This window comes from Lissotriton vulgaris, chromosome 10 (genome assembly GCF_964263255.1).
Source record: "Lissotriton vulgaris chromosome 10, aLisVul1.2, whole genome shotgun sequence".
Lineage (NCBI taxonomy): Eukaryota > Metazoa > Chordata > Amphibia > Caudata > Salamandridae > Lissotriton > Lissotriton vulgaris.
This window is the reverse complement of record NC_141698.1, coordinates 285,387,483-285,413,634: the sequence shown is the minus strand read 5'-3', so window position 1 is coordinate 285,413,634 and position 26,152 is coordinate 285,387,483. Positions and strand designations below refer to the sequence as shown.

Here is a 26,152-nt window from a genome sequence, read left to right as displayed (position 1 = left end):
TGTATACTAGTTTTAAATGTACTTTTCTAATTAAGTTGTGAATACCAGACCTTGTGATGTTGGTGTAAAATTCAAGAACTACCATATTAATTCTGTTGTACCTTCAGTGAATTCTGTTGTTTTCACATTAGACATCAATAGGAGTAGTTAATGTGCTATTAATTTATAATAAAGCAAACGTTATGTTGTATATGTGTAAAGCATACTAAATGCATCATACATTTATTAATGAAAAATTTGCACTTCGATATATTAATATATTAAATACAATAGGAGTACATAAACACAAAGTTCACACCCCTTTGGCATTCTTCATGCCACTTGTTGTCCTGCAGAACCTTTGTTTTTCTCAGGGGGGTCCCTGTTTGAGTACTTGACATGGTTGTTCCTAGATAACCATGTTTTCTTATGCATCAGTGAAGAGCAGTGCAGAAGCAGGTGACACGGTCTTAAAATGCATTCCAGAGGAAGGAAGTCATACCTTTTAAGAAATAGTGAAGTAATGCATGGTTCCCTGTTCCAAGTTCTGTGCTCATCCAAATTGTGAAGAAGTTTCTGTTTGTCCGTTGAGAGTTGGCGTCACCACAGATGATTCTTTGTTTAAGAATACATTTATAGGCATTTTTACTGAGTCTGCCTTATTTGACAAGGCTTTTTGGTAAGGAGAATAAGACGTATCTTAATTTGGTCGTAGACATTTCTCAAATCTAACTTTAGAAAGTTCTTGTAAACTTTCAACATTAGGACCATTTTGTTAATGTTCAGCAGAGGAAAAATATCCATCACGATATATTCTCTTCAGTGAAACCCTATGTGGTTGCCTCTTTCAAGGTCTCTGTTCTTAACTGTGGTGAAGATTCTGTTTGAAACATTCCTGAGACTGCCCTGTTAATCGGGGCAGTATACTGGCCTGGCCGAGAAGTAGTCCTAGACGAGGGTGTCGATGGAGCATAGGACATAACTTGATCATGGAGTTCTCAATGGACAGATTACCCATAAATTAGCAGAGTCCCTCACTGTCAAAAAAAGTGGTTTAAGTTCAAGCAGCATGCCGAGTTGTCATTCTAGGGACCCTTGCTTTCCCATGAGCATGTTGGACCTCTAATACAACATCTTTGAAGAGTGGTTGATGGCCAAGATGAACACTATCTTTGCCCACTCCAGGTTCTAGAAGCCATGCCGGAACCCTGGTGAGTTTGTTGAGGACTTTGTGCCAGTTTTGAGCCTGTAGTCTAGGACTGTTGCATTGTCAGACTAGATAAAATGGTTCATAACCGACTGTTGTCCACCATCTACCCGCAATAGGGTGCAGCAGAAGCCAGGGAATGAGAGCTCAGCCTGAATCAAGTAATGAAGATTGCTGGGATCTGTCGGGCGATGCAGAGTTGGTTGTGCTCAGGTCAGAATAGTGGCTTCTCGAGCATATTCTAAGGCCCCAGTTCACCATGGACCAAGGTGCAGATGTATGGGAAATTCAAAGGTAAGCTGAGCACCTTATCTGGAAACTCCAAAGCTTGCGTCTCAAAAGAAATTATATTGGTTTTTGCAGGATACATTAAGTCTTTGTTGGGCTCAAATTCAAAAGCAAAAGATTAACAGTAAATCCCCCTGCCCAGCATATCCTACCTAAACGGATTATATTACCAAGTCAAGATTATCTTTCTGGTGCCTTGAAGCTCTCATATTTTGCGTTTGTTGATTTAGTACCTCATTCTTTTTCAAATCTTTCTGCTCCATTGGCTTCAGAGACCTCAACCATCTTGGATACCTCAGCATTGTCTTTCGAGTCGATATGTACTCTACCAGAGAACACGTTGTTTAGTTGTTTTTATCACTTCTATCGTGAAGGTCTCATGTTAGTTTTACCATGGCCAGCAAGGACCATAGCTTACTCGCCTATTCATGGATTGTGGTTATCACAGTAGATTTCCTCTCCTGGACTACCTGTTTTGCAGCTAAGTTTGGGATGTTCACTATCCTTCAATTCGTTTTGGTAATCTATTTGTAGTCCATGGGACATCTGTGTAAAAGTATAATAGTAAGGTCTGGTTGCATTGGGTAGCTTAGCACCTGCCTAGAGTAACTTAATGATTTCTACTCAAACTATTTTCAGTCAGGAGCAAGACCACCAAATACGTTTATCTTCCCTCCCCTCTTAGCTATACCCTCTCCAGCATAGTCCAGATACATCCCTTACAACCACTTGGGCATAAAAAGCCATACAATTATGTGCTTATAAAGAGAAGCTCTATTTTGGATACTATTTTACACATGGAGGTTATATCTATCAGAGCTTTAGTCATTGCCCCATGGAGATATTGTGCAGCAGCATTTTTTGTCATCACCACTGAGTATATATTTGAAACCAGCTCCTTAGGTGATATATAGTTAGAGTTTCTCCCAGTCCAACGGTCTTAGAGGTGCTTCTTTGTTAGTGGAATGGATCACCCAATGCTGCACCTGCCAATACCTCATTCATCATCTTCCTCTGTTTTGAACTCCTTTTTGCACTGTTCTGTGTTTTGATGAATTCTTTTCAAACAGATCCTTGAGCATTCCACCCCGCTCAACAACACAATCCCTTTCTCACATTCCCTGGCCCAAAGTCTGAGTTTCTCCACATTGGGGTAAATGGAGAGAGGAATGATGTCGAGGCCTGTTTTTTGGTGCTCATACCCCATATTTCCATTGTGGATCTGAGAATTTATGAAAAGGAACAGACTGGGGTATTGCCCATGGTGTCTGGATATACATTGCTGCGTCTGTGCACCCAGTGCCTCTCTGTCTCATAAAGGTATCATTTGAAGAAACAAGGGGATTTGCAAGGCATACTAATACTGCTTTATATCCGGTTGTCCAATTCCTATATTTTCTGCGCTATTCAGACTTTCATCCCCATCCATAGAAGAGTCACTTGCGCTCTGTAGGGATTTCAACTGTTACAGGGATTCTCACTGGCAGGGCTAGGAAGGCGTACAATAATCTGGGAAAAATTATCATTTTAACACCAGCCATAAAATGTATAGGTTACGTCCTCTGTTTATTTTGGTTGTTATGGCATTGAGCAGACTAGAATAGTTTTCGTAGTATACATTTTGCAGTCAAGGAGTGATCACAATCCCTAAATGTGTGAAAGCGTTCAGGAGATCAAAGCGCCAGAAGACAAGTCTCAGACCCAACTGTATGAAGACTTGCGCCCAAAAATTATAACCAGTTTGAAATTCCATTGAACATTGTTTAGATGTGTCATAAACGTTGTACATGCCACTTACTATAAGAACTTGCGTTTTCTTCTGTTCTTTTCACTAATGCAGTCATATAGTTTCTAACTCTTGCAGTAATTGCTTTATTGTGGTTATGTCTTGAATCTCTCCTCTCAAAGCTACACACTTCAAAATGTCTTGGTTGTGCAGCTTGTTCATGCCAAAAAACACCTTTTAAAAAAAAAACTTAATGAAAGAGGAGTTTTTGTTTCTCGGTGTGTCGCGCATTGTTTTCTGACATTAATTGATCTTGTCTTGCATGGAACGTTTCTGGCCCTCATGCTACCCAAAAAGGACCTTCTTCTCACCTCTAATAGATACTTTATCTCATTGGAATAGCGAATTATAAATGGTGGTGGGAAAAAGGTCTACATACCTTTTTGAAGAAACACCTACTGTCTCTGAAGACATAAACTCTCTTCTACTCATTGCTGGAATGGCAACAACATTATTAGTCCATACGTATTTTTTGCCAACATAATCTGCCAATTGAGTTTGAAGGAAGGTCTCTTCTTTTTCCATTACAAATATTAGTATTACTGTTCTTAGTAGTTTCATTATTATGTGTCCTATTTCGATAATGCATTTCTTTTACCAAATTGGTTTTGTGTGGATGGGTGAAGACAGTAGCTGGCAAGCAAAGAAATAAAAAATTAAGTTTGTCTGGAATTTGTTAATTATGTTTTTGAGCGAATAGGAAAAGTAAATACAATTATTTGCATTGATTGTTCCTCTGTGTCTGCCCTAATGCTGCAGCCCTGGGAAATAACTCTATAATGAAAATTGGGTAACCGTTTACGACACCAGTGTTGTGTAGGCATCATAAGTTAGCTGATAACAAAGGTCCAGTTTAATGACTGAATGAGAAGCCCTCTGTGTTAACAATTTCTCAGTACAAGATAGTGGCCCAGCTCTGACCTGGCTTATTCAATAAAATGTATATGGAGCTAAACAAGCTCAGAGAGAACTTGGTGGTTTGATGCTTGAGCTGCAAGTTGTTAGTGTGCCATTGAGGACCTACTTTAGATTCTAGCTTTTTTCATTTACATTGCTACAATTTAGCGCCATATGATATAGATATATTTTGGTTTGGGAATCAGAGTATAACCTTTTTAAGGGGAAAGTTGTAAAAGTTAATTGGAATGCCACCAGGTGCCAGATCTTTGATGCTTAGACTGAGTGTGTTTTGCTTTTCAGATCCCAATGTGCTTTGAAGATGTTGCCTTCCTTTTCTCCGATAAGGAGTGGGAGACCTTACAGCCGCATCAGAAGCAGCTTTACAAGGACATGATGCAGGAGAATTATAAAATTATGGTTTCTTTGGGTGAGTAGCATTTTAGAATAAACTGAACTGTGGATGTGGCTCTAATCTCTCCTTGTTTGTGTCCCAGATATTTTGAAATTAGCTCTGTGGTATCAACTGCTCAACAGGGTCCAACAAAGTACTTTGTGCACTGTAATACCACTTTGGATCACAGGGAACAATAAGGAGCCTATTCTTATGTCGGACGGACCTGAGTCCGTCCGACATCAGGCAGGAGCTGTAACCAAACTGACCTGCTGTCGTCTGTTACAGCCCTGCTTGTACGATGCGACCGAACAAGGTTTGGTCACATTCTTATACCTTACAGTGCAAGCATGCTTTCTGACCAGAAAGCATGCTTGCAATGTAGAAAGCCGGAGTGCAGTTCTTCCCTGCACCCTGTGGCCTGTACCCCAAGGTGCCTGCCACCGGGTGCAGGGATCCGGCGGCCTCACACCCATGGGGGCCCTGCTGGGGGCCCCGAGAGACAGCTTCTGACTGCCTTTTCGTGCCGGAAGACCGGCACAAAAAGGCAGTGAAAAGCTGCCATTGTACTCCCCTCGGTCGTACAGAGGCGACCGGGGGAGTACTGGAGGATTTCCGGACTGCGGACAGGCTCTATGAGCCTGCCGTCCGCAATTTGGAAATTCGAGTCGGATACCTTTCCGACTGAGCCCATCTGAATGGCTTGGTCGGAAAGGAATCTGGACGGCAGTGACCGATTCAGTCGGAAGAGCTCTGAACATGGTTCGGAGCCCTTCCAGCCGAAATCTGAATCGCCCCTTCATAGTTACAGGTATTCCTGCCTTGCTGTCTCAAAGCACTCCTCATCCTCTTTGCTGATACTATGCTTGGAATTAGAAACGGATCTATCTGCACTCAGCCTGCAGGGCTCGACAAATCCACTCGCCCGCTCGCATTTGCGAGGGAGAATGGATGAGGTCGAGCTATTTTTAGGTCCTACTCGCCCTTTCTGGCGAGTAGGAAAAAAACTAACTTTTGTCCTCTGTCTTTGAAAACGGAGCAAAAGTGACAATATAACAAGATTTAAAGGCATTTTTATTGCTCACAAAGGGACTAAGCAATAAAGATGCCTTTAAATCTTGTTAACTTGTCACTTTTGCTCCCATTTCAGAGACAGAGGTCAAGTAGGTTGCAGTTGGGTCGAGGGGATTTTCCAAGTTACTAGACCTGCAGGACGAGTACATTTTTTCAGATTTGTCGAGCCCTGGCCTGTCATCCGTGCTTATTTTAAACTCAAGTCAATCATTTTGCTGTCAGTCTGGCATTCTGCTATTAGCTGTGCCGTACACTGTGCTTTGTGTGCCATTTAAAGAAGGGTTCCTTTTGAAAACGCCTTAGTTGACCAAGCTATGCATGACAGCTCTCTGAGCTACAACTAACTGTTTTCCAGCCTAACCAACCTCCCAGGCAACTGGACGGGGATGCCCATCTATCATCAAGGCTGGATTTCCCAATTGGCCTAACCCTAACTGGTTGACAGACATCCTCGTGTATATGTTTTTGTGCCTCGGAAAGGCTCTTAAATTGGCAGAGTACCAACACAAAAATGTTTACTTTAATCTCGGAATTGCATTATGGCATCCTTGCAACACATTACATATAATTCAATAAAAATTGCGTGGTTTGCCCACCCTAATGATTTATTGATTTTTTGGGGGGGGGAGAAAAGTTGTTATACACAGACAAGACAGTACTGATATGTTGGTATTTAGCTCTTCTGTGAAGACTTTCATACTCAACGAGGCTTTCTGCCGGCTGATGGTGTAAGTTTATATCAGCCAGCACTTATTCCAAAGTTATACATAATATCTGTTTTCATGAACTAAAAGTGACTTTTGTATTTTTTAAAACCATTCCACAGTTTTTTTCGCTTGGTGCAATTAGAATATCTTAAAAGATTGGGGCATTCTGGGAATGGAATTGCACAGCTGTTTGGGTTGTCGGTGCTTTAGACATTTAACTGGTTATTAAAAAATGATTGCCATTAGCTCAGCAAAAGGTTCTTGCTGTGCCAGTCTAGAAATATTTCTGAATGCTATGGGAGGGACTTCCTTTTGTTGAGAAACTGAAAAGTGCAAAGTTGGTATAGACATGAGCTTTTAAGCACACACATCTCTTCTTATATGAACAATGAACTGCTATGTCTCATCATATTTGAAAGAACTTGTATGGTCTCTGATGTGAAGTATTTTACTGCCTCTTTTAGTTGCGACATTAAAAAGAAAAGCAACTACAGCTTATGTAATTGTGACAATGAGTTGTTGGAATGTTGTTAAACCCTGTTGTGCTCTTTTATCCTGTGTGTACACTCATTTAATGGCTTGGGCAGACTGTGTGTCCGTTACTGACTAGTGCTTCCTTCTAGGTGCATTGTGGTAAATAAAAAACTAATTATTTACGCCGTTCGGAATTTCTATAATTACCCAAGGAAATGGTAATGCATAAAATGAGGAGCATAGTCCGTGGTCTTCGAGTTGAAAGGGTTTTATTCCAGAACTCGAGTTAAGGGAGAGCTCCTTCACCAAGCGGGTTCAGGAGTAGTCTGCTTTACTTGGAACATAACAGCACTTATATACAGTACGAGTACAATCAAAAAAGGAGTTCCCTTACACTTGATTCAATCATTCATGATGTAATCATACGGAAGGCATAGCATGCTTGTTCTTGTTTAAAGAATAACCTGAATAGCATTTACACATAGACAAACATATTGCATCGGGGTGATTGTGGTGACAAGTTACAGAGTTGTTAGTATCTGAGGACAGAGAATCGAGGCATTGTTACAGGGTCATTTCTGTTGGAAAGGTAAAGAGGACAAGACATTGTGCGTTCTTTACTTCTTACACAAGGGCGGTGATGTCTCACAATGGTATGTGTGTGCAGCTGGGAAGAAGGAGAATGGGCTGTAGTAAACTATTCTTCTTCGTGGCTGTCTCGTGTGCTTGATTAGGTTTTCCCTTGGTTGTTAACCCAACCCATGGCTGTCCTCGCAAACTGGGAAATCATTGACAGGCGAGAGCTGCTCGTTTGGTGACAGAGTTAGGGAGGGGGGGTTTTCGAGTCAACCATCTGACTGACTCCGTTCTGGTCTAAAGGAAAATATCGAACGGGACGGAAACCCGTAGGATACATGGTAGCTGATCATTATTCTTTGCATGTGCTAGTATTATAGGAAAAAGAGCAGGCAAGAGGGGGGTATAACAGGATTTGCGCTTGAAGTAGGAGAATCGGCTTGCCTGGTCGATGTTAGGGTGGATAGGGTGCATGATGGGACACCAGGCGGAAAAAGGAGTTTTTAGTCAAATTCCACATTCCCTCCTTGTCCCATAGAAACCCTATTACAGAAATTCTTAATCAATTTCTATATTCATCAGATCGTACACTTGTTCCTGTAACATGATCATTTCATTTCTCTTTCCTCTGTTTCGTGGACGAGGAGTACAGGAAGTGGCACACAGTCCGCAAAGAGCGGGGCCACACTGGACACAGAGGCAACAGGTGAAGATAGTGGCCAAAATGAGGCCCAGGACTGTTAGTGCCTTCCACCCACAGGTGGACAGGAGGTCCCACAACCAGCCGGTCAGGGACCATGTGCCAGTGTCCATATTCAATTTATCGGATAGTACATGGAGGCGGGATATAGCAAAATAAACTGATGGGGCGTTGTCTGGAATAAATACACAACAACTGGACCCTATTACCTTACACACACCACCACGGTCGGCTAACAGGACATCCAAAACTATACGGTGCTGCAGTGTCATGAGTCTATCTGCAGGTACTTCAGCTGTAATGTTATTTAAGGCGCCAACTGTTTCATCTATGGCGGCCTGAACTACACGAGTTAATTGCCGGATGTGGTGACTATTTGCCATAGGTTCCCAAAAAAGGGAGAAAACCTTTAAAGAAGTCTCCAGCTTCTTGTCCTGCAGTATCTTCCGCATCTACGACCCCCCTTCGTTGTCTTCTATCTTTGGTCAGAGGGTCAATTAGGTGGTAATTGGCAGGGGCTGTGTAAGTCGGTGGTAAAAGGAATGCGCTGTAGCATTTTCCAGACCAGCCTTGAGGCAACCAAGTGCGCGCATGGGGTCCATAAATGAAATAGGTGTTTGGGGCAGTTACTATGGTCGGAAAATCGGGAGCGGGCAGTGTGCATGTCCTATCACACTCGCTTTTCCCCATTACTTCCCCTTTTCCTTTCCCCCTTATGCAAAACCGGCCGTTTTGCGGTACTACCCAACCTCCTTGATCTGTCCGTCTTTGATCGACGGAAAACATTTCCCTGAAGGAAGCAATGTCATGGAACTGAGAGTAACTAATGTTTCCGTGGTCTTCAGCCCTCCACCAGGTCACAGTGAGATCCACCATTTTGGAAACAGCCCTTACTATTTTAGTCTTCACTTCGTTCCAATTACTCTCGTTTTTCAATTTGGTCGGGGGAATGTTTCTGAGGCAGAGAATATCATGGCTAAAGCATAGGCGGACCCTGAATAACCAAACTGGAGGGAGAAAAAGGGCATTCCCTTATGTACGGAATGTGGCATCAAGCCACAAACCCAACAGTTTGTCTTGTTGACTATGAGTTGGTGTTTATGGAGGGTGGAAATGAATGTATTATTTATAAATTCCTTTCTTCTGTCCTCGAGGTGTGGGGGAAGATCAACATGGGAATGCATAGTGGTATTCTTTACAAGTGTGGAAGAATGCGGAGGGAAAACTGTACATAAGATCCACCCCAGACAGGCTGCTACACAGCAAACAAGTAACATTGTAAATAGAAAGATCGAGAACCTGCTATGCAGTGATTTTATATAATTAGTCTTTTTCCACTGGCGCACCGCGTCATTTCTCCTCATAATGTTTATGGATTTAATATCAAAATGTCTCTGGACACGAGATCAAAACGTCTCCCAGCAGCCTCTTCACCAAGAGCTTGTTCCTGGGCTTAATTAGCCACCGGTGCGTTACGATCAGGTGTAATGTCTTTAGTCTGTTTTTGGTGAGATCGCAGCCGCGATCGGTATTCCTGTTGAGGAGTGAGTTCTGGAAGTGGTGGAAGTATATCCGGGGCGTTTATAGCCGTTGAACTGGCACAGTGTCTGTAGGTGTAGGTCCAAAAAATTTCCGACAGTGGCTAGCATGGAGCCACCCTTTGCGTCCTTCTACTTTGACGGCCGTCCTTGTGGTCAGGAGGACTAGTTTGGGAGCTGTCCACCTCTTCTCCAGGGGGCTGGTACGATCGAAGTTCCGCACTAGGATCCAGTCGCCAGGCCTGATGGTATGTTCTCCAGGCGTGGTGTGGTCTGGAAATGCTGCTGTAACCTGTGAACGACAAGATTGGAGTGCAGACATCAAGGAAGCCAGGTAATCTGTCAACATATTAGAATCAATGTCAGTCAGTTTTCTAGAAGAAGGGACACCCCAGATGTAAGGAGGTCTCCTGAATGTTATTTCGAAAGGGGACAGTCCCGTCCAGGAATGTGCCACCATCCGCATGTAAAAGAGAGGGATCGGGAGGGCAGTGACCCAGTCTATCCCTTTTTCTGCACATACTTTGGCTAGTTTTGTTTTCAAAGTCTGGTTGTGCCGCTCGACTAGGCCGGCTGCTTGAGGGTGTCGGACACAATGAAATCTCCAGGAATATCCCAATAGTAGAGAAACAGCCTCCATTAGTTTGGAGAAGAATGGCTGTCCATTGTCTGAATAGATGACCCTCGGTAACCCATACCTGGGGAAGAATTCTCTCACTAGTTGTTTAGCGGTTGTCTGGGCACCATAGTCTGGGACGGGGTATGCTTCAGTCCATCGTGTCAGTGTACACACTACCACTAGTACATATTTGTACCCTCTGCATCTGTCCATCTGGATATAATCCATTTGGAGGACTTCGAAAGGATGATCAGGAGGCTGGAATCCACCCTGTTCTACTGGTACTCCTTTACCAGGATTAAATTGGCTACATATCATGCAAGTTTTTACTTTTTGTTTGGCTGCAGCTCTTAGATGTTTGTTAAACCAGATATTCCGTAAACTATCCAGCATACCTTTCTCGCCTAGGTGAGCAGGGCTATGGACCGTGTCAATTATGACTTGCACCATGGAATCAGGGAGAAACCATACTGTTCGGTCTTTGGTCATCCAACCCTCATCAGTCTGGACCCCTCCTTGTTCAGTCCATTTCTTTATTTCATCTGTGGTGGCATGTGTCTGTATGTCTAGCACATCTTTCAAGGGGTCCCTCACTATCATAGTGGCAGTCTGTGTGGGTAACTGAGAGTCTGATGTATTCACTGGATTCTGAGCTGTCAGTTTAGCAGTCTGGTCTGCTAAGTCATTTCCTTTAGATATGGTGTCTGTAGCTTTGGTATGTGCTTTGCACTTCAGAATAGCTATGGCTGTAGGTAGGTGTATGGCATCTAGTAGGGCTTGAATCAAGGGGCCATGCTGTATTTTGGCCCCATGTGAGGTAAGGAAACCTCTTTCTCGCCATAACACTCCAAAATTGTGAACTACACCGAATGCATATTGGGAATCGGTATAGATGTTCACTTTCAATTGTTTTGCCCATATGCAGGCCTGTGTCAGAGCGATGAGCTCTGCTGCTTGGGCTGACAGGATGTCAATTCTTTGGGTCTCTATAACATTACAGTCTGTTGTTACTGCATAGGCTGCCACTAACTCTCCAGCACTTGTCCTCATGCACGACCCATCCACATAAAGTGTTACATCAGGATCTGGCAGTGCAACATCTGTTAGGTCCTGTCTTGGTTTTGTCACTACATCGATCATCTCCACACAGTCATGTTGTGTCGTGTCATCTGAGCTTGAGGGCAAAAGGGTAGCGGGATTCAATACGTTGCATCGTCTGATCTCTATGTGTGGCTGAAAGAGCGTTAGTTCGTATCCTGTCAGTCTTGCTACAGTCAGGTGTTGTGTCTGTGTTCTGTTCAGAAGGACTTCCACAGCATGTGGTACTTGTACTATCAGGGGATGTCCTAACACTATTGAGTCACTTTGTCTTATGGCCAGGGCTGTAGCCGCAACAGATTTCAGGCATGCAGGCAAAGCTTGTGCTACGGGGTCCAATGTGCTAGAAAAATAAGCACATGGTCTATTTCTTCCTGCTTGGTCTTGAGTGAGGACGGATAGTGCTGTTCCGTCACGTTCTGTTACGAACAGGGTAAAATGCTTGCTGTAGTTCGGGGTGGCCAAAACTGGTGCTTGACACAGAGCTAGTTTCAGAGCTTCAAATGCTTGGGAGTGTTCTGACGTCCAAGGGAGAGTTCTATGAGTGGCTGCTTCCACTGTGGTTAACTGTATGAGTGGCTTGACTATGTGGGCATACTGAGGGATCCATTGTCTGCAATATGAAGTGAGACCAATGAATGCATGGACTTTATTCTGTGACTTTGGCTGAGAGATTGTCGAAATCAGTTGGGTTCGTTCTTGTGTCAGTTGCCTACCCTCTTTGGACAGCAAATGTCCTAAGTAAGCCACTTGCTGTGCGCAGAACTGTAACTTTGAGGGAGACACCTTGTGACCTTTGTCTGTCAGGAAATGTAGAACTGTGAGAGATGCTTTTTCAGAGTCAGGTTCTGTCCTTGCTGTAATGAGGATGTCATCTACATACTGTATCAATGCTGTGTTGGTAGGCATATTGATACTGTCAAGTTGTCTTTTTAGTGCTTGGCTGTAGATGCTTGGACTTTCTGTATAGCCTTGGGGAGCTCTAGTGAACCTGAAACTTTGTCCCTTTAAACTGTATCCAAAAAGATATTGACTGTCGGGGTGTATAGGAATGCTGAAAAATGCATTCTTCAAGTCAATGACTGTGAAAAATGCAGCTTCGGGATCTATGGCAGTCAATAGTGAGGAAATATCTGGGACCACTGGATATTGTGGGATCACACATTTGTTCAGTTCTCGGAGATCAACCACCAGTCGGTAGACCGGGGGTGCCTGAGGGTCAGTCCTTTTGAGGACTGGAAGAACTGGAGAATTGCAAACATTTGAATCCGTCTCTATCACCACTCCATGTTCTATGAGTTCTTGGATTATTTTTAGTAAGGCTTGTTCAGCCTCGGGTGGAATCTTCTATTGTCGTATACGAGGTAGGACTACACCCTCCTTGAGCGTGACTTCATGTGGGTTGATGTCCATGTATCCGACATCAGTCGAGCTTTTTGCCCACAAATGTTGTGGGATGTCATTTAGTCTGGGATCGAATTCTTTGACTGTGAAATGTCCTTTGAAATCTCGTAGGAACAATTTTACTCCTTCCGGTGAACAGCATATTACTGCTCCTAGTTCTTTGAGTGTCTTGATTCCTAGTAAATTCTCTGGGCACGTTTCTGTAAGGACCAAATCAGTAGTACGTGTCAGAGGGCCTACTCCTAAAGAGACTTGTTCAGATACTTTGTTTATGATCGGTTTTCCTGAAAAGCCCAGAGATATATTATGTGAGCCAGAGAGAGGAACCTCTGGGACTTCCTTATGACTTATGGTAGTCCTACTCGCCCCGTGTCTATGAGGAATTTTCTGTCTTGTCCCAGTAAGTTAGCTTGTACATATGGACCTTTCTGATCCACTGGAACTGGGATAAGGGGCAAGTCACTTTCTCTCTCAAGGCTATCTCATGCACATGGTTCAAACTCGGGGTAATCTGATTGTGCGTACTGGTACATCTGTGTGGCAGCAGTAGCGGGCGTCTGAACCTGTGGCAGCGTAATGGTTTGAGGCTGCTGAGTGTTACCTGGTCTAGGAGTGTGAGGGCGTTCTTTCGTCTTTCCTGTCGCTATGTTATGTTTCAGAACTGGACATTCCCTCACAAAATGGCCCTGCTGCTTGCAGTAGTTGCAAGTACCTTTATTGCCCCCCACATTACCTTTGGGGCCCGTATTTACTGGTGCCGTCTGTGCAACCAGTACCTTCATTTTTGTGTCTTTTACCCTTTTCTTTTCTTGTTCTTCCCCTATTCTGTTGTGGTGGTACTGTAACATCTGCAACATTTGTGAAGGACTATTTGCTTGCCAGGAACTCTCAATTTTCAACACTATTTCTGATGGGGGGTAAGGCGTTGTCCACCAATTTGGACACAAAAAGATGAAGATATGCCTCACTACTATGTGCAGTCCACTATTTATAGAGAAACATTTCTCTAATCTGGTGTAGTAATCACCTGTGTCCTCGTCTGGCTTTTGTTTCCCGGCAGAAATGGCATCCCAATCTTCCTTTTTCGTTGTCAATAACAGAGGCAAGACCTGTATGAGGAGACTGGGCAGCTCTTTTACGCATTCCCCTAGACCTGCACCTGGTTTTCTGTCTGTCTCTTCTTGTTCTAGGGCAGCCCACGTAATCTTTTTACCACCCACCTCCCAGTCCTTTTCCTTTAATTTGTCTAATATGCCGGTAGGTAGAATTACCTTGAGAAGTATTATTATATCTGGATATGTAAAACTACCCATTTGGAGGATATCTTTCAACTCCCTATGAAATCCTCTGGGATCTTTTTCGTGGGAGGGCACCATCTTTTTCATTTCCAATATCTCTAACTTGGTTAGGGGAGTATACACATGTATTCGTTGCAGTGTACCATCTGGCTGGGGTATGGGGTGGACTTCTCGTGAAGGATATTGGCCTATACTGTAAGGTTCATGATCTGATGAGGCTAAGGTAAGTTGGAGGAAACGGAGGCGTAGGTCCAGAATGGTGTTGATCAATTTCGGTCCCCGAGACCTCCATCTATCTATTACTACTTCCTGTAACAATTTGTATAGCTTGTCTGGTCGGTGGGAGTTATTCTCGTATAAGGTAGCCAGGTGTTGGACCATATAAATACCTGCTAGCCGTTGTTCTGCTCTGGGAAGAGCCAGAAACATTTGCGCTACTATGTCTGGGCCATATACCCGGTGCTGTGATATCCAATGGGTGGCAGACCGGGCCAATTCTTTTTCTTGTTGGGTAAGGGGAGGCTCATTGTCCATCCATTCATCTAGGGCTCTTTCCGTGGACTGAAAAAGATCTTCCAAAGAAGGATCTAATCTTTTAATTTTTTTCGACATTCGCGAGGTTCGCCACTTGGGGCCAGGACAATTTCGCTCTACACCCAGGAATTTCATTCTGTCTAGTGTCAGACCCTCATCTTCCTCTGAGTCGTCCTCCTGTGTGACTTTCTCAGAGTGAATAGTGACAATTTTCTCAACCAGTCTTTTAGTTATTTTGTCGATCTGATGTCCCAGATCGTGTGCTCCTCTGTGTATCTGATCACTAAGGTCTATTAACTCAGAGTCTACGCTTCCATTACCTGGGTCTAGTTCCCGGATCAGGCAATTTATGATGAACCGCAGGAGCAGTCCTCTGATGGGAACTTTTCTGTTTTTCATGACCTGGACCAGAGTATCCGGACCTTCACCTGTCCGTATGAATTCGTAAACTCTATCCAAATGCTTCGTTCTATCAGGGACCTTTTGGAGTTGACTCAGGGCTTGTCTTAATCTCTCTGATATCGTGGTCATTGGGCCACTACCGGGTTCGGGGTCGTAAGGACACTCAAGAGGCGGGACATCGTCTTTATCCTCAGCCCCGTTCCCGGACACTCCGAAATCATAGGTAGAACCACCGGCTACTAGTTCAGGAGTGCGTGTGGACGGGCGTGTTCTAGGCATGTTTACATAAGCGGGGGGGTGGTTCGGACAGATAGGCAGGGAGGAAATTGTCGGGAGCAGTGGGAATTACTTTCACTGGGGACTTGGCGTGTTCTTCTACAATTCTGTCCGACAAAACGGGATAAATGCCAGTAACAAGGGCGCTTCTCTCTCTCTCTCTACCTGTTCAGCTAGGACTTTCTCACCTCCTTCCTGTAATTGCTTTTCTTTAGCCTGCTCCGACATTCTCTTACTTTTCTCGACTTTCCCTAGTTCTTTCTGGGCCCTCCTATGCGCTTCCTTACGCCATAACTCAATGGCTTCTGTCTGTGAGGGCCTCGCCTTTCTTTTCCATAGCTTTTCCTCCACTCTCATAATGCACTCTATATCCCATGTACCTGTGGCAGGCCACCTATACGCCATTTCTAATTTCTCGGTATAGTCTACCCAAAGGTCTAAAAATAATATGGCACTCAATCCATGTTTGTTGTACATGAAATATCCAGGCGTATCTCTAGGCGGGACTTTAACTGGTTTCTCTAACAGATTCCTTTTGGTGCCTATTGTACGTTATTTGGAAAACAGAGGCATTCTTAAACTCAACAATTTACGGTTTTAAAAGACTTGGAATATAAAAAAACAAATAAACACTTTATACGCTAGAGTATAGAGCAACCTTACCGGGTCTCACGAATGAGACTCGTCTTTACCGTTTTCCAAAAATGGAACCTGTCTTTATACTATCCCAGTGGTACTCACCAAGAAGCAAAACTTGAAGACCTGGTCATTGGACTCTTGGCGCTTGCGCAGGAATTCGGGGCTCCAAAGACCTCGGACTCGGCGCTCTCACTGGTCGGGCTCTGGGTTGGGACGCTCCGCTATCTTCTTCACCACCTCGTGTGGATGATCAGTCGCAGTCTGCCTCCTCCTCGTCTCGAGGGAGTTAGCGGGAACACCCCGCTGTCGTGCACTTGAAGTCCGTCGAAAGTATGGAAGGGACAAGGACCCGACTTACATCGCCGGCGCGTAGGGAAGAGGGAGCGTTCCTGTTCGGGCGCCAATTAATGTGGTAAATAAAAATTATTTACGCCGTTCGGAATTTCTATAATTACCCAAGAAAATGGTAATGCATAAAATGAGGGGCAGAGTCCGTGGTCTTTGAGTTGAAAGGGTTTTATTCCAGAACTCGAGTTAAGGGAGAGCTCCTTCACCAAGCGGGTTCAGGAGTAGTCTGCTTTACTTGGAACATAACAGCACTTATATACAGTACGAGTACAATCAAAAAAGGAGTTCCCTTAGACTTGATTCAATCATTCATGATGTAATCATACAGAAGGCATAGCATGCTTGTTCTCGTTTAAAGAATAACCTGAATAGCATTTACACATAGACAAACATATTGCATCGGGGTGATTGTGGTGACAAGTTAGAGTTGTTAGTATCTGAGGACAGAGAATCGAGGCATTGTTACAGGGTCATTTCTGTCGGAAAGGTAAAGAGGACGAGGCATTGTGCGTTCTTTACTTCTTACACAAGGGCGGTGATGTCTCACAATGGTATGTGTGTGCAGTTGGGAAGAAGGAGAATGGGCTGTAGTAAACTATTCTTCTTCGTGGTTGTCTTGTGTGCTTGATTAGGTTTTCCCTTGGTTGCTAACCCAACCCATGGCTGTCCTCGCAAACTGGGAAATCATTGACGGGCGAGAGCTGCTCGTTTGGTGACAGAGTTAGGGAGGGGGGGGGGGTTTCGAGTCAACCATCTGACTGACTCCGTTCTGGTCTAAAGGAAAATATGGAACGGGACGGAAACCCGTAGGATACATGGTAGCTGATCATTATTCTTTGCATGTGCTAGTATTATAGGAAAAAGAGCAGGCAAGAGGGGGGGTATAACAGGATTTGCGCTTGAAGTAGGAGAATCGGCTTGCCTGGTCGATGTTAGGGTGGATAGGGTGCATGATGGGACACCAGGCGGAAAAGGGAGTTTTTTAGTCAAATTCCACAGCATCAAAGACAAGAAACCTTGTGGCATGTAGACTCAAACTACTCTGACCCTTCCCAACGTTGACACATTTTCTAGATTTTTCTAGAAACACGTGTTAGTTATCTATACCCCATGGCACTAAGGACAAATAAGTCAATGTGCGGACCCTGTTCCAAAAACCATTTGTACTGCAACAACTTGCACAATCCACTGAGCAGTGTCTGAACAAGACGTGTTCCAGGTAATAATCAGTATGAGATACTACGGGGACAGTCAGTGGAACCCCAAACCCTCTTTCATTAAGGAATAACACACTTACAAACAGACCACAAAGGATACATTTTAAATATTTGTTTTAGAATTAAAATCCTAGTGTAGTGCGGAATTATAACCACGATGTAGACAGAAAATTCAACAGAAGCTGTTACCAAAACCATGATCAATGGATACCACTCCCAACATGATTGCTGTTCTAAACACATGGCAATCCTACCCTCTTACTGACACTTGTTGGCAGTATAATTCTAGAATTCGAACAAAGCAGAAAATAAAACCGATTATGAGTTTCAGAGATGGTAACCACCCACACATAGTGTTGAGCAATGAATCCCTGTGTTCAAGGAAATACCTAGGTTTTCTATTTTTGTCTCGCAAGGCCAGCTGCACTGATAAATCAATGCACGAATGCTAAGTGCCTCCCAATCTCGATAGCCTTCTCTAGAAACCTGAGGTGTGATGTGCAACCTGTCCCAATGTCACCTGGAGTAAAGGCTTTTCTATGCCCTTCCCTTTCTGCCCTCGATTTTTAGGTCTCGCCTGAGCCAGCGCATGCGCTGTTCGGCGAGACATTAGTGTGTGGGCTTTTAAAAGTCCAACCACACACTTTTTGCTTGCCTCGGGCATGTGGTTACGCGCACAATGATGAGCAGAGGTGCCATATGGCTTTCCTCTCTTTTCATGGTGCGCGCACATCGCACACCACTCGCCAGCCTGCTTTTGCTGGAGTAAAGAAATAGAAAAAACATCTATTTCTTTACTTTTGCTACAATCGCGGCACCCGCGCTTTACTTTTAACATGGTTAAAGGTAAAGCGCAGGTGCTGCTAGGTATAGTGTCTTAAAAATGGCCCACAGGAACAGCTGGCAGAGTGGAATTAGACAATTCTGGGAAATAGGTGCGCTCCAGATCTGAAGCTGTGATCGGCCCAGGCACATACCTCAGGCAGGTAATAACATAGGCTTGTCTGCACTGTTCTTCGGGGACTGGTAGGCCGCAATGGGCTGTATACAGACACTATGTTGGTATGATGAAATGTTGTTTTCCGCAAAAATGTGGCTGCTGGTGCCTAAATTCTCACCACTCACACCACCTGCCAACTCACACCATCTGCCAGCGCACATTACCAACATACCAAGGTATTGGCCCCACTGGAGATCACATTATTGTGGTGGTGCCAACTGTCCTGCAGGGCCCTATCCTATGCCCTTGATCATAACACACATTTATGTTGATAGCAGGACTCGCTAACATACATGAATGTTGACAGACAAACTCTTTACCTTTCCTGCATTTTGCCACACTGTCTTTGCTTTCGCACTATGATTTTCTTCCATGTTCGGCAGGGGTTTTTATTAATTGTATTAGTGATTTCAACGCAATTTTTCTACTGGAAGGTAATTCCATCATTTTTCAAATTTTCCGGTAACAAGCTGTTCCTTTCATACCTCCTCAGCTCTTAAGTGCAATCTATGGCGCACTGAATGGGGCATCACACTTGGCAGCTAGCAAGACAAGACCACATCACCTGGGCATCCTGTAACTATAGTGGGTTCTGCGTAACCCTCTTCTAAGCAACAGGATACTATGTCCATCTCTCAGTCTGGATGTCAGACCTTAATTTTGTTTTATGCCACATCGTTCTCCTGACTCTGCGGTGGCCGGATGCTGTTGCACCCTGGAGGTCTGCTGAGAATCTGACTCCTGCATTGGGGTATTGCCCGACACCTTCTCGAAGTTTTTCAGCTCTCTGACCACTGTTCAATGAAGTTCCCATTAAAGGCTAGCTGGATCTGGGTTCTTGGAAATCATCCCGCCACTGCCACTCTTCCGAATGAAGACCCAAGGCCACCTTCTGGTGGTGGCATCTCTTGTATGAATACCGTGGACATAGAAATGTTACTATAATAGAGGCATTTCCACAGGTGGCAGACACCATCGTACATATTCCTTTGGACACTGTCAGATAATGAGTTCCTTAAGGAAGATGGAACTTGCCTCCCAAGTGTCAGCCTTTCATTTGCAGCACGTCACTAGTCGGATCTTGGAAGTTGGGCATGTTTTCAGAATTTTTCATTATTCTGTCCTTCACTTCTGAGGATTCAGGTAGTGCCAGACTCCATGCACAGCAATGAAAAATAGTTTCTACCATGGGTTGTTCTACCATTAATGTTTCTGGTGTTTTTTCTGTAAAAGAATTTGATGCAAAGAATTGTCTCAATCGTAGGCATGAGGCTTCTCACCTCCCAATTGACCAGCCACTGTATTTTCTTTTTTGTTTGTGAATGCCCAGGCTCTCAAGGTATCGCTAAAATTCTCTTCTTTGGAAAGGCACTCTTTATTGTACCCAGCAATCCATGCATGGTCAAAATATACTCCAGCTTGTGGGGGACCGCTTTGGCCAGGAACGGTGGCATTTATGGTTTGTGATCAGAGATGAAAAGGTGTTCATCAATGTACAGATCAAAGTGACAGCTACCGCCCAATATTGCAATTTCATTTATCTTGATTTAGTGGTGTTGGTCAGCAGTGAAGCTTCTGAAGGCCTCTTGTTGCCTTTCATTCATGCCCACTCTGACTTGCCTCATGAAAAGCCGACAGTAGTTTGCTGGATATGACCTTCTGTGTGATCTCGCCATGGCCAGTGAGATTCATAACTCTGGGACTTGTCAAAGCTATAGCCATGTCGAAAAGCTATAGCCCTGTCACATCACATCATTTAACTTCCAAGAGGTGGCAGATACCCTGCCTGAAGGTGTACCCAAAGCCTTCCTGGTCGCGCTTCATTTATTCACGTTTACCACTATGAAGATGGAGTGTATTTTGATAGATTGTTTAGTACTCCCCTTAAGTGCTCTTAATGTTACTCTTAGAGGAGGCATAGAATAAGAAGCATTTGCAATGCAATAGGTCTCGCATTTGCAAAAGTTTGAGCTATTGGCATTGTGAATGACTGTGCCTTTTATTTATGTGTTATGAAAACCTGCAAGCGGTGGGTAAAAACGTACTTTGTACAGATAGTCCTGGCTTATGAGAAGCAAGGCTGGCAGTAAAAGAGCGCAGTTATTGCCAGCCTTGCTTCTCGTAAGCAAAGGCTAATAGTACAAAGTGCATGTTTACGCACCTCTTGCAAGTTTTCAAAACACATAAATAAAAGGCATTGTCATTTACAGAAGTGAGACCTATTGCATTGCAAATGCTTGTTGTAACTTAGTGTCACTGTTAAGAACTCTTAGTGTTAACAATCAACAGAAAGTGGCCTGATGCCCCTTCATTTATTTTCATTTTATGAGACTTTGTTCTTTTGAATATCAACGAAAGCGAGACACATAATAATAAAACTCCTAGACATTAATTAATAACAACATAAAAATAAAACGGTTAAATAAAGTGTTCCAGATAAATACATGTAGGCTTGATTATCACACTGCAGAACATAATATAAACCAAAAGATGGTTCATATGAATCGTGCATCTTCAGCATTTTGATGAATTGTTTAACACCTGTAACTATATCAAGGGAGTGTCCAAGATAGAAAAGAGACAATATTCATGACCACTTGTTAGCAACAAACTCTGATTTTGCTAACGCAACCATCTCCCCTTTTGTGCAAGGAACTTACACTTCATAGTTGTGCTCGATAAAGTTCATATCCTGGGTTCTGATCCAGTGCCCAGAGGAAAATTCATATGTCTACCTGCCATTGTAACGAGGAAATGCTGGCCTTAAAGAATTGTATGTCTGAGTCATTGTAGTATGTTTGTGGGATAATCTGATGTCTCTTTTTGTCCTAATTCTGACTCTAATGAATTGCTCTTTCCAACTGTTACTTAGAACTGACAGTGCTAACACCTGTCAGGACCCCGTTAAGAGGACTACGGTCCAAGCAGGAATTATTTGGGCCAACCTTGGGGTTGAGGTCTTTTGCCCCTGATCTCCTGGGGACTGACCTAATCTAGATTTTTAGCAACTGGTCTAAATACCCCTTCAGCACTTAACTCTCGGTGGTAGCATGGGTTCAGCAGACCAAGGCTACTTGATGTGTTTTATCTACAAACCCGATCAATATTGTGACCTTATGCCCCTATACGGCTATAATCAATACATATCCCTATAATGGCATAATAATCAGAGCCATATTTTCAGTAAATCGCCTCTGAAGTCCATGACACAGCAGAAGCTACTTCCTTAGATTCCTAGAGAGCACACCGAGTTCTTTCGACACACCAAACCCCCAGCAACCTGAGAAAGCCCTGCTTGCTTTGTTTTGATTTGTAATAGAACTCCTGCGAGCACTGTAAGAACGACCAGTTCTTAGTGACATCTTTATTGACGTCTTATGTCCAACCTTACGTCAAACCCGGCACCTTTCAGGTATAAATATGCCAACGCTGCCTTAAGCAAACACACGGTGGTGGTGAACTCTGGAGCAGAACAGCTGTCCCCTTGCAGAGAGCCCAGCAGACGCGAGAAGCCCACGGACGCTGCCCCTCCTCTTTGACGCGCTGAGAAAGACGCTGTCTTTTCTCCTGCCGAGAAAATCCAGATCCGGCGTTTCCAGCCTACCCTTGCGGGTGACTGGAATATCGAGTCCTGAGAGTGAGATACCAGAACTCCTACATTCTATCCCAAAGGTACGGTGCAGACTAAACCCTTAGAGAGAATTCTTGGATCAGACTCTTGGCAAAACCAACTTAACTTAAACTGCTACTTACTTACTCCCTCCCACGTATTAGGCTTAGGTCAGGTACACCGGGGTAGGCATAGTTGGAAGCACCAGTTGAGGTCGTTAGCCAATGTATATATTGTATATATTTTATTCATTTTAACTATCTTATGGCTAAGAAACCATATCAATGCTTTTACAGTATTATTTCATAATACTCCTTTTACTGTACGTAATTTACTTTATATTAAGTATTGCAATTGTTGCAATCCATTTCTCTTGCATGAGAAGGAAGACTGTTCTATAAATCATACCCTTTATTGAAAACTCCCGTCTCTCTCTCTTCTCTGCACTCTGGTGAAACTAAGAACGCACGTCTTACTGAGTGAAATAGCTGTCTATTGTTTCACACGACTCTAGAGATTGACTCTTATTCTGGGGAGCAAAGTTGTCATGTTTATGCGGTTGTCGGAAGCTGAATCCCTTCTTGTCTGAGCCAGGGGAGCTGATCACTTCCTATTCAGTCAAGAAAGTTTCCAGTGACCTCTGAGCTAGCTGGCGCAAACCTAAATTAAGTCTAACAAAGTCAGTAGAGACCTAGAAGACCACAGTCCTACGTCTACACTGCTGTTTATGTTATTCCAATGCGCAAGGCCTATAGGGAACATAGGAACTACACTACATGGCGCCCAACGTTTGGTAAGGCGATAAAACTAACGCAAGACGTTAGAGTAACTCAGTCGTGCTTTTTCACACAGACCCTTTTTTCCCGTAAATACTCCAATAGACGTCTGGAGTGGGTGAAAGGTTAAAATCCGCCGGAACTTAGTAGGAAGAAATTCCTATGTAGAGTTTTTGGTTTAGTCAACGTTGAAGGATACAGTGTTCCAAAATATTGTGCACCTAATCTTTGTTTCCTTGAAACCTGATCTGCAACAAAAAACCTTTCTGACAGTAAAATGCCAGACAGTGATGAGGATAGGGATGCTGCTATATTAGCAAATCAACTCCTAGAGGATGACACAAGTCTCCTACAGAATGACCGGAATGCTATCCTCATTCCGGTCAACATAAGAAAAACTATAACTTTAAAACGTATTGAAAACGGACTGACATCACGAGGTGGTACAGTCATTTTCGTGATAGAGGCACACGAATATCGGCAGACAGAGGTATTCTATTCATGGATAAACTTTTCAGCGGCAAACGCTACAACACACGAATTCCACTATTACAAAATAGAGGAACCACCGGATGAATATACTCCTTTCGAGGAGATTGAAATTCCTTTAAAATACCAAGAACACCTGCTGGTTTAAAGGCGCCCTAAAACATAATGATCACATCACCAGGCTCGGTCCACTAGGTAGACCAGGAGCAACGTGGCCGGTTCTAGCTAGCTACACACCACATCCAGACATTGATAAAATGTCAAGAGAAGAACTTTTAGCACAGCTAAAATTACTAATTAAAATTCACAGACAGTTAGTCCAATATGTAATGAGGACTGCAACAGTCCAACCAGCAGTTAACATTCAACAGCTGACCCCTCATCAGGGGAACACAAATAAAATTACACCACAGAACATACAATCATGTCTTGGTAAAACACCTGCAAAACGAACAAATTCCATTCTGGCTAGCACAGAAAATAACTCAAATAGAGGCAGTATTCCCGAATAATACCCCTATTGAGAAACACAGAATTCTGACTATCTGCCTTCCAATAGGTGTCGCACCACATGTGGAGAACTGTGACACTTGGGGCACAGTCTTTGCTTCCATTTACACAAAAACACACGGTGTTCCGTCTCTGGCGGTAATACCAGATGTGCTAAAACTAATTCACAATGAATACGGTCCAGAACCTGCTTTAACTCTTGGTATGAAACTACTGAAAGACTTCAAGCAGGTCTCGGCTATAATATTAGCCAATATAAAGGGAGAAGCAGCATCTGTGGCGATCCGCCAAAAATTGAAAGAGACAGATATAACAGATCAACCAATTGAGCTTGCCAGAATCATAGAGAAATGCTATGAAGAATTAGGTAGAGATAGCTTGGGTGGGAAACCAGTAAAACCCCAACTACTTGAAAATCCTGAAAAAATGATTTGTTAAAAATAATCTAAACACTCCTAAAAAGAGCTGGGATGGAAATAAACAATCCACTCCCAAAGAAAAAGTTTTCCAGTCCCAGAGGAAGATCTCCTCGGCGGAGGGAAAGAACTCCGAATCGAGAACACCAGTCCCCCCAGAGGGAGCCCTCTGAGAAAAGATATAACCTTAGAAATAGGGATAACTTGAAAAAGCCTGATAGATATCAAAGTATTGATTCACGTCCCTCTCGATCTTTTTCGCAGAAATCGGAAAGAAGAGGAGGTCAGAACCAAGGGAAGAGCACACCAAGTCCCAAGGCAAGGAACCTGCTCAAAGTAAAAATTACAATTTCCAAGAAAGAAGGTAGCCAGTATTGAAGTAATCGAACATGCCGAGAATCGAGGACACAGCTGTAAAACGGAGAGTGGGCACAGACAATGCTAGACAGCGCAGCAGAAATCAGCATAGCTCGCAAGATCCTGATGAATCATCTGGAGGCAGTGGACACGAATGAATACATTCAAGTGGAAACTGCAGATACCAGAGTTGGCGAACCTCATAAGATATACGAAATAACACTCCGTATAGAGGGAGATAAGACTAGGAAAATAAGGGGTCTGTTTTGGGATAACCTCTCAAAAGGCTATGACATCTTATTAGCTGAAAAAGACTGGCCACCAGAGTTTGTCAGGGAGTGCCCTCATGGCGAAGAAATGATTATGCCTGCCTTCTCAAATCATATTCCAATTCACACTAAATATATATATATATGCAAGGAAATGGGCAGTAGCTCAAGCACCTGCATTATATCAAAATCATGTAGGATGGGAAGAGGACTCTCCTCCTCAAAAAATCCAGTTAAAATGTCAACTAACTGCGCAAAGGCAGTACCCAATTAAGCAAGAAGCTAAAAAACAGGTCAGGGAGATTTTAGATCAACTTGTATACCAAGGGGTGATTGAAACATGCACCTCTCAAATGAACAATCCTTTGTTTCCTGTCTCCAAACCAGACGATTCATATCGTCTAGTCTTGGACTACAGACACCTTAACTCATGTTGCAAAACATTTGCGGTACAAAATTCGCACAGTGCGGCACTAATGAACAACATAGTTTACAAAAAATACAAAACAACATTAGACATCTCTAATGGGTTCTTTTGTCAAAATATTGCACCAGAAAGCAGGTATTTGATCGCTTTCTCAATAATGGGGTCACAGAAAAATTTCTGTAGACTCCCACAGGGAATCAAGAACAGCCCAGGATTATTCTCAGCCAGAGTAACAGAGTTACTACAAATGTATGATGATGAGGCATTATCTTATGTCGATGACATCTATCTCACAGACGATGACTTGAATACTCACTTGAAAAGAGTGAACACCATAATACTTGGGTTCGCAGCAGAGGGTTACAAATTCAACTTTAAAAAGTCACGAATTTCCCATCTAACTGTCCTATTTTTAGGATACGAATTATCAAGTGAAGGCAAAAGCCTAGCAGATAACTTCTTAGAGAAGTGCGCTGTACTCCAAGCACCAAAAACGCTGAAGAACTTACAATCGATTCTAGGCTTCCTGAATTTCGGAAGAACTTACATTCTAAACTATGCAGAGAAGATTAAACCCCTCTACGAATTAATAAAACCTGATTTTAAAACAATCAACTGGACTCAAAAACACACAGAAATTTTGAGATCACTGCAAACAGACATGTTAGCTAAAACAAAATTAGAAACACGTGATAATACACGCAACCTTGTAATCAGAGTCATCCCAGGAAAATGCGGATTCACGTACTTGACCTCTAATGAGGGAGAAACGGTACCAATAGCTTACAAATCACATTTGTATACAAAAGCTGAAATAAAATTCAGTTCAACATAAAAAATTCT

General features: G+C 43.3%; 1 protein-coding gene across 1 annotated transcript in view; it reads left to right on the top strand.

Moving 5' to 3' along the window:
- LOC147685139 (uncharacterized) overlaps window positions 1-26,152 on the top strand; it is a 371,142-nt gene that overhangs the window by 181,677 nt on the left and 163,313 nt on the right. The window contains exon 3 of the mRNA XM_086941061.1: window positions 4,461-4,587. Within this exon, the coding sequence (XP_086797187.1) occupies window positions 4,461-4,587 (127 nt within the window). The remainder of the gene's footprint in view (window positions 1-4,460; window positions 4,588-26,152) is intronic.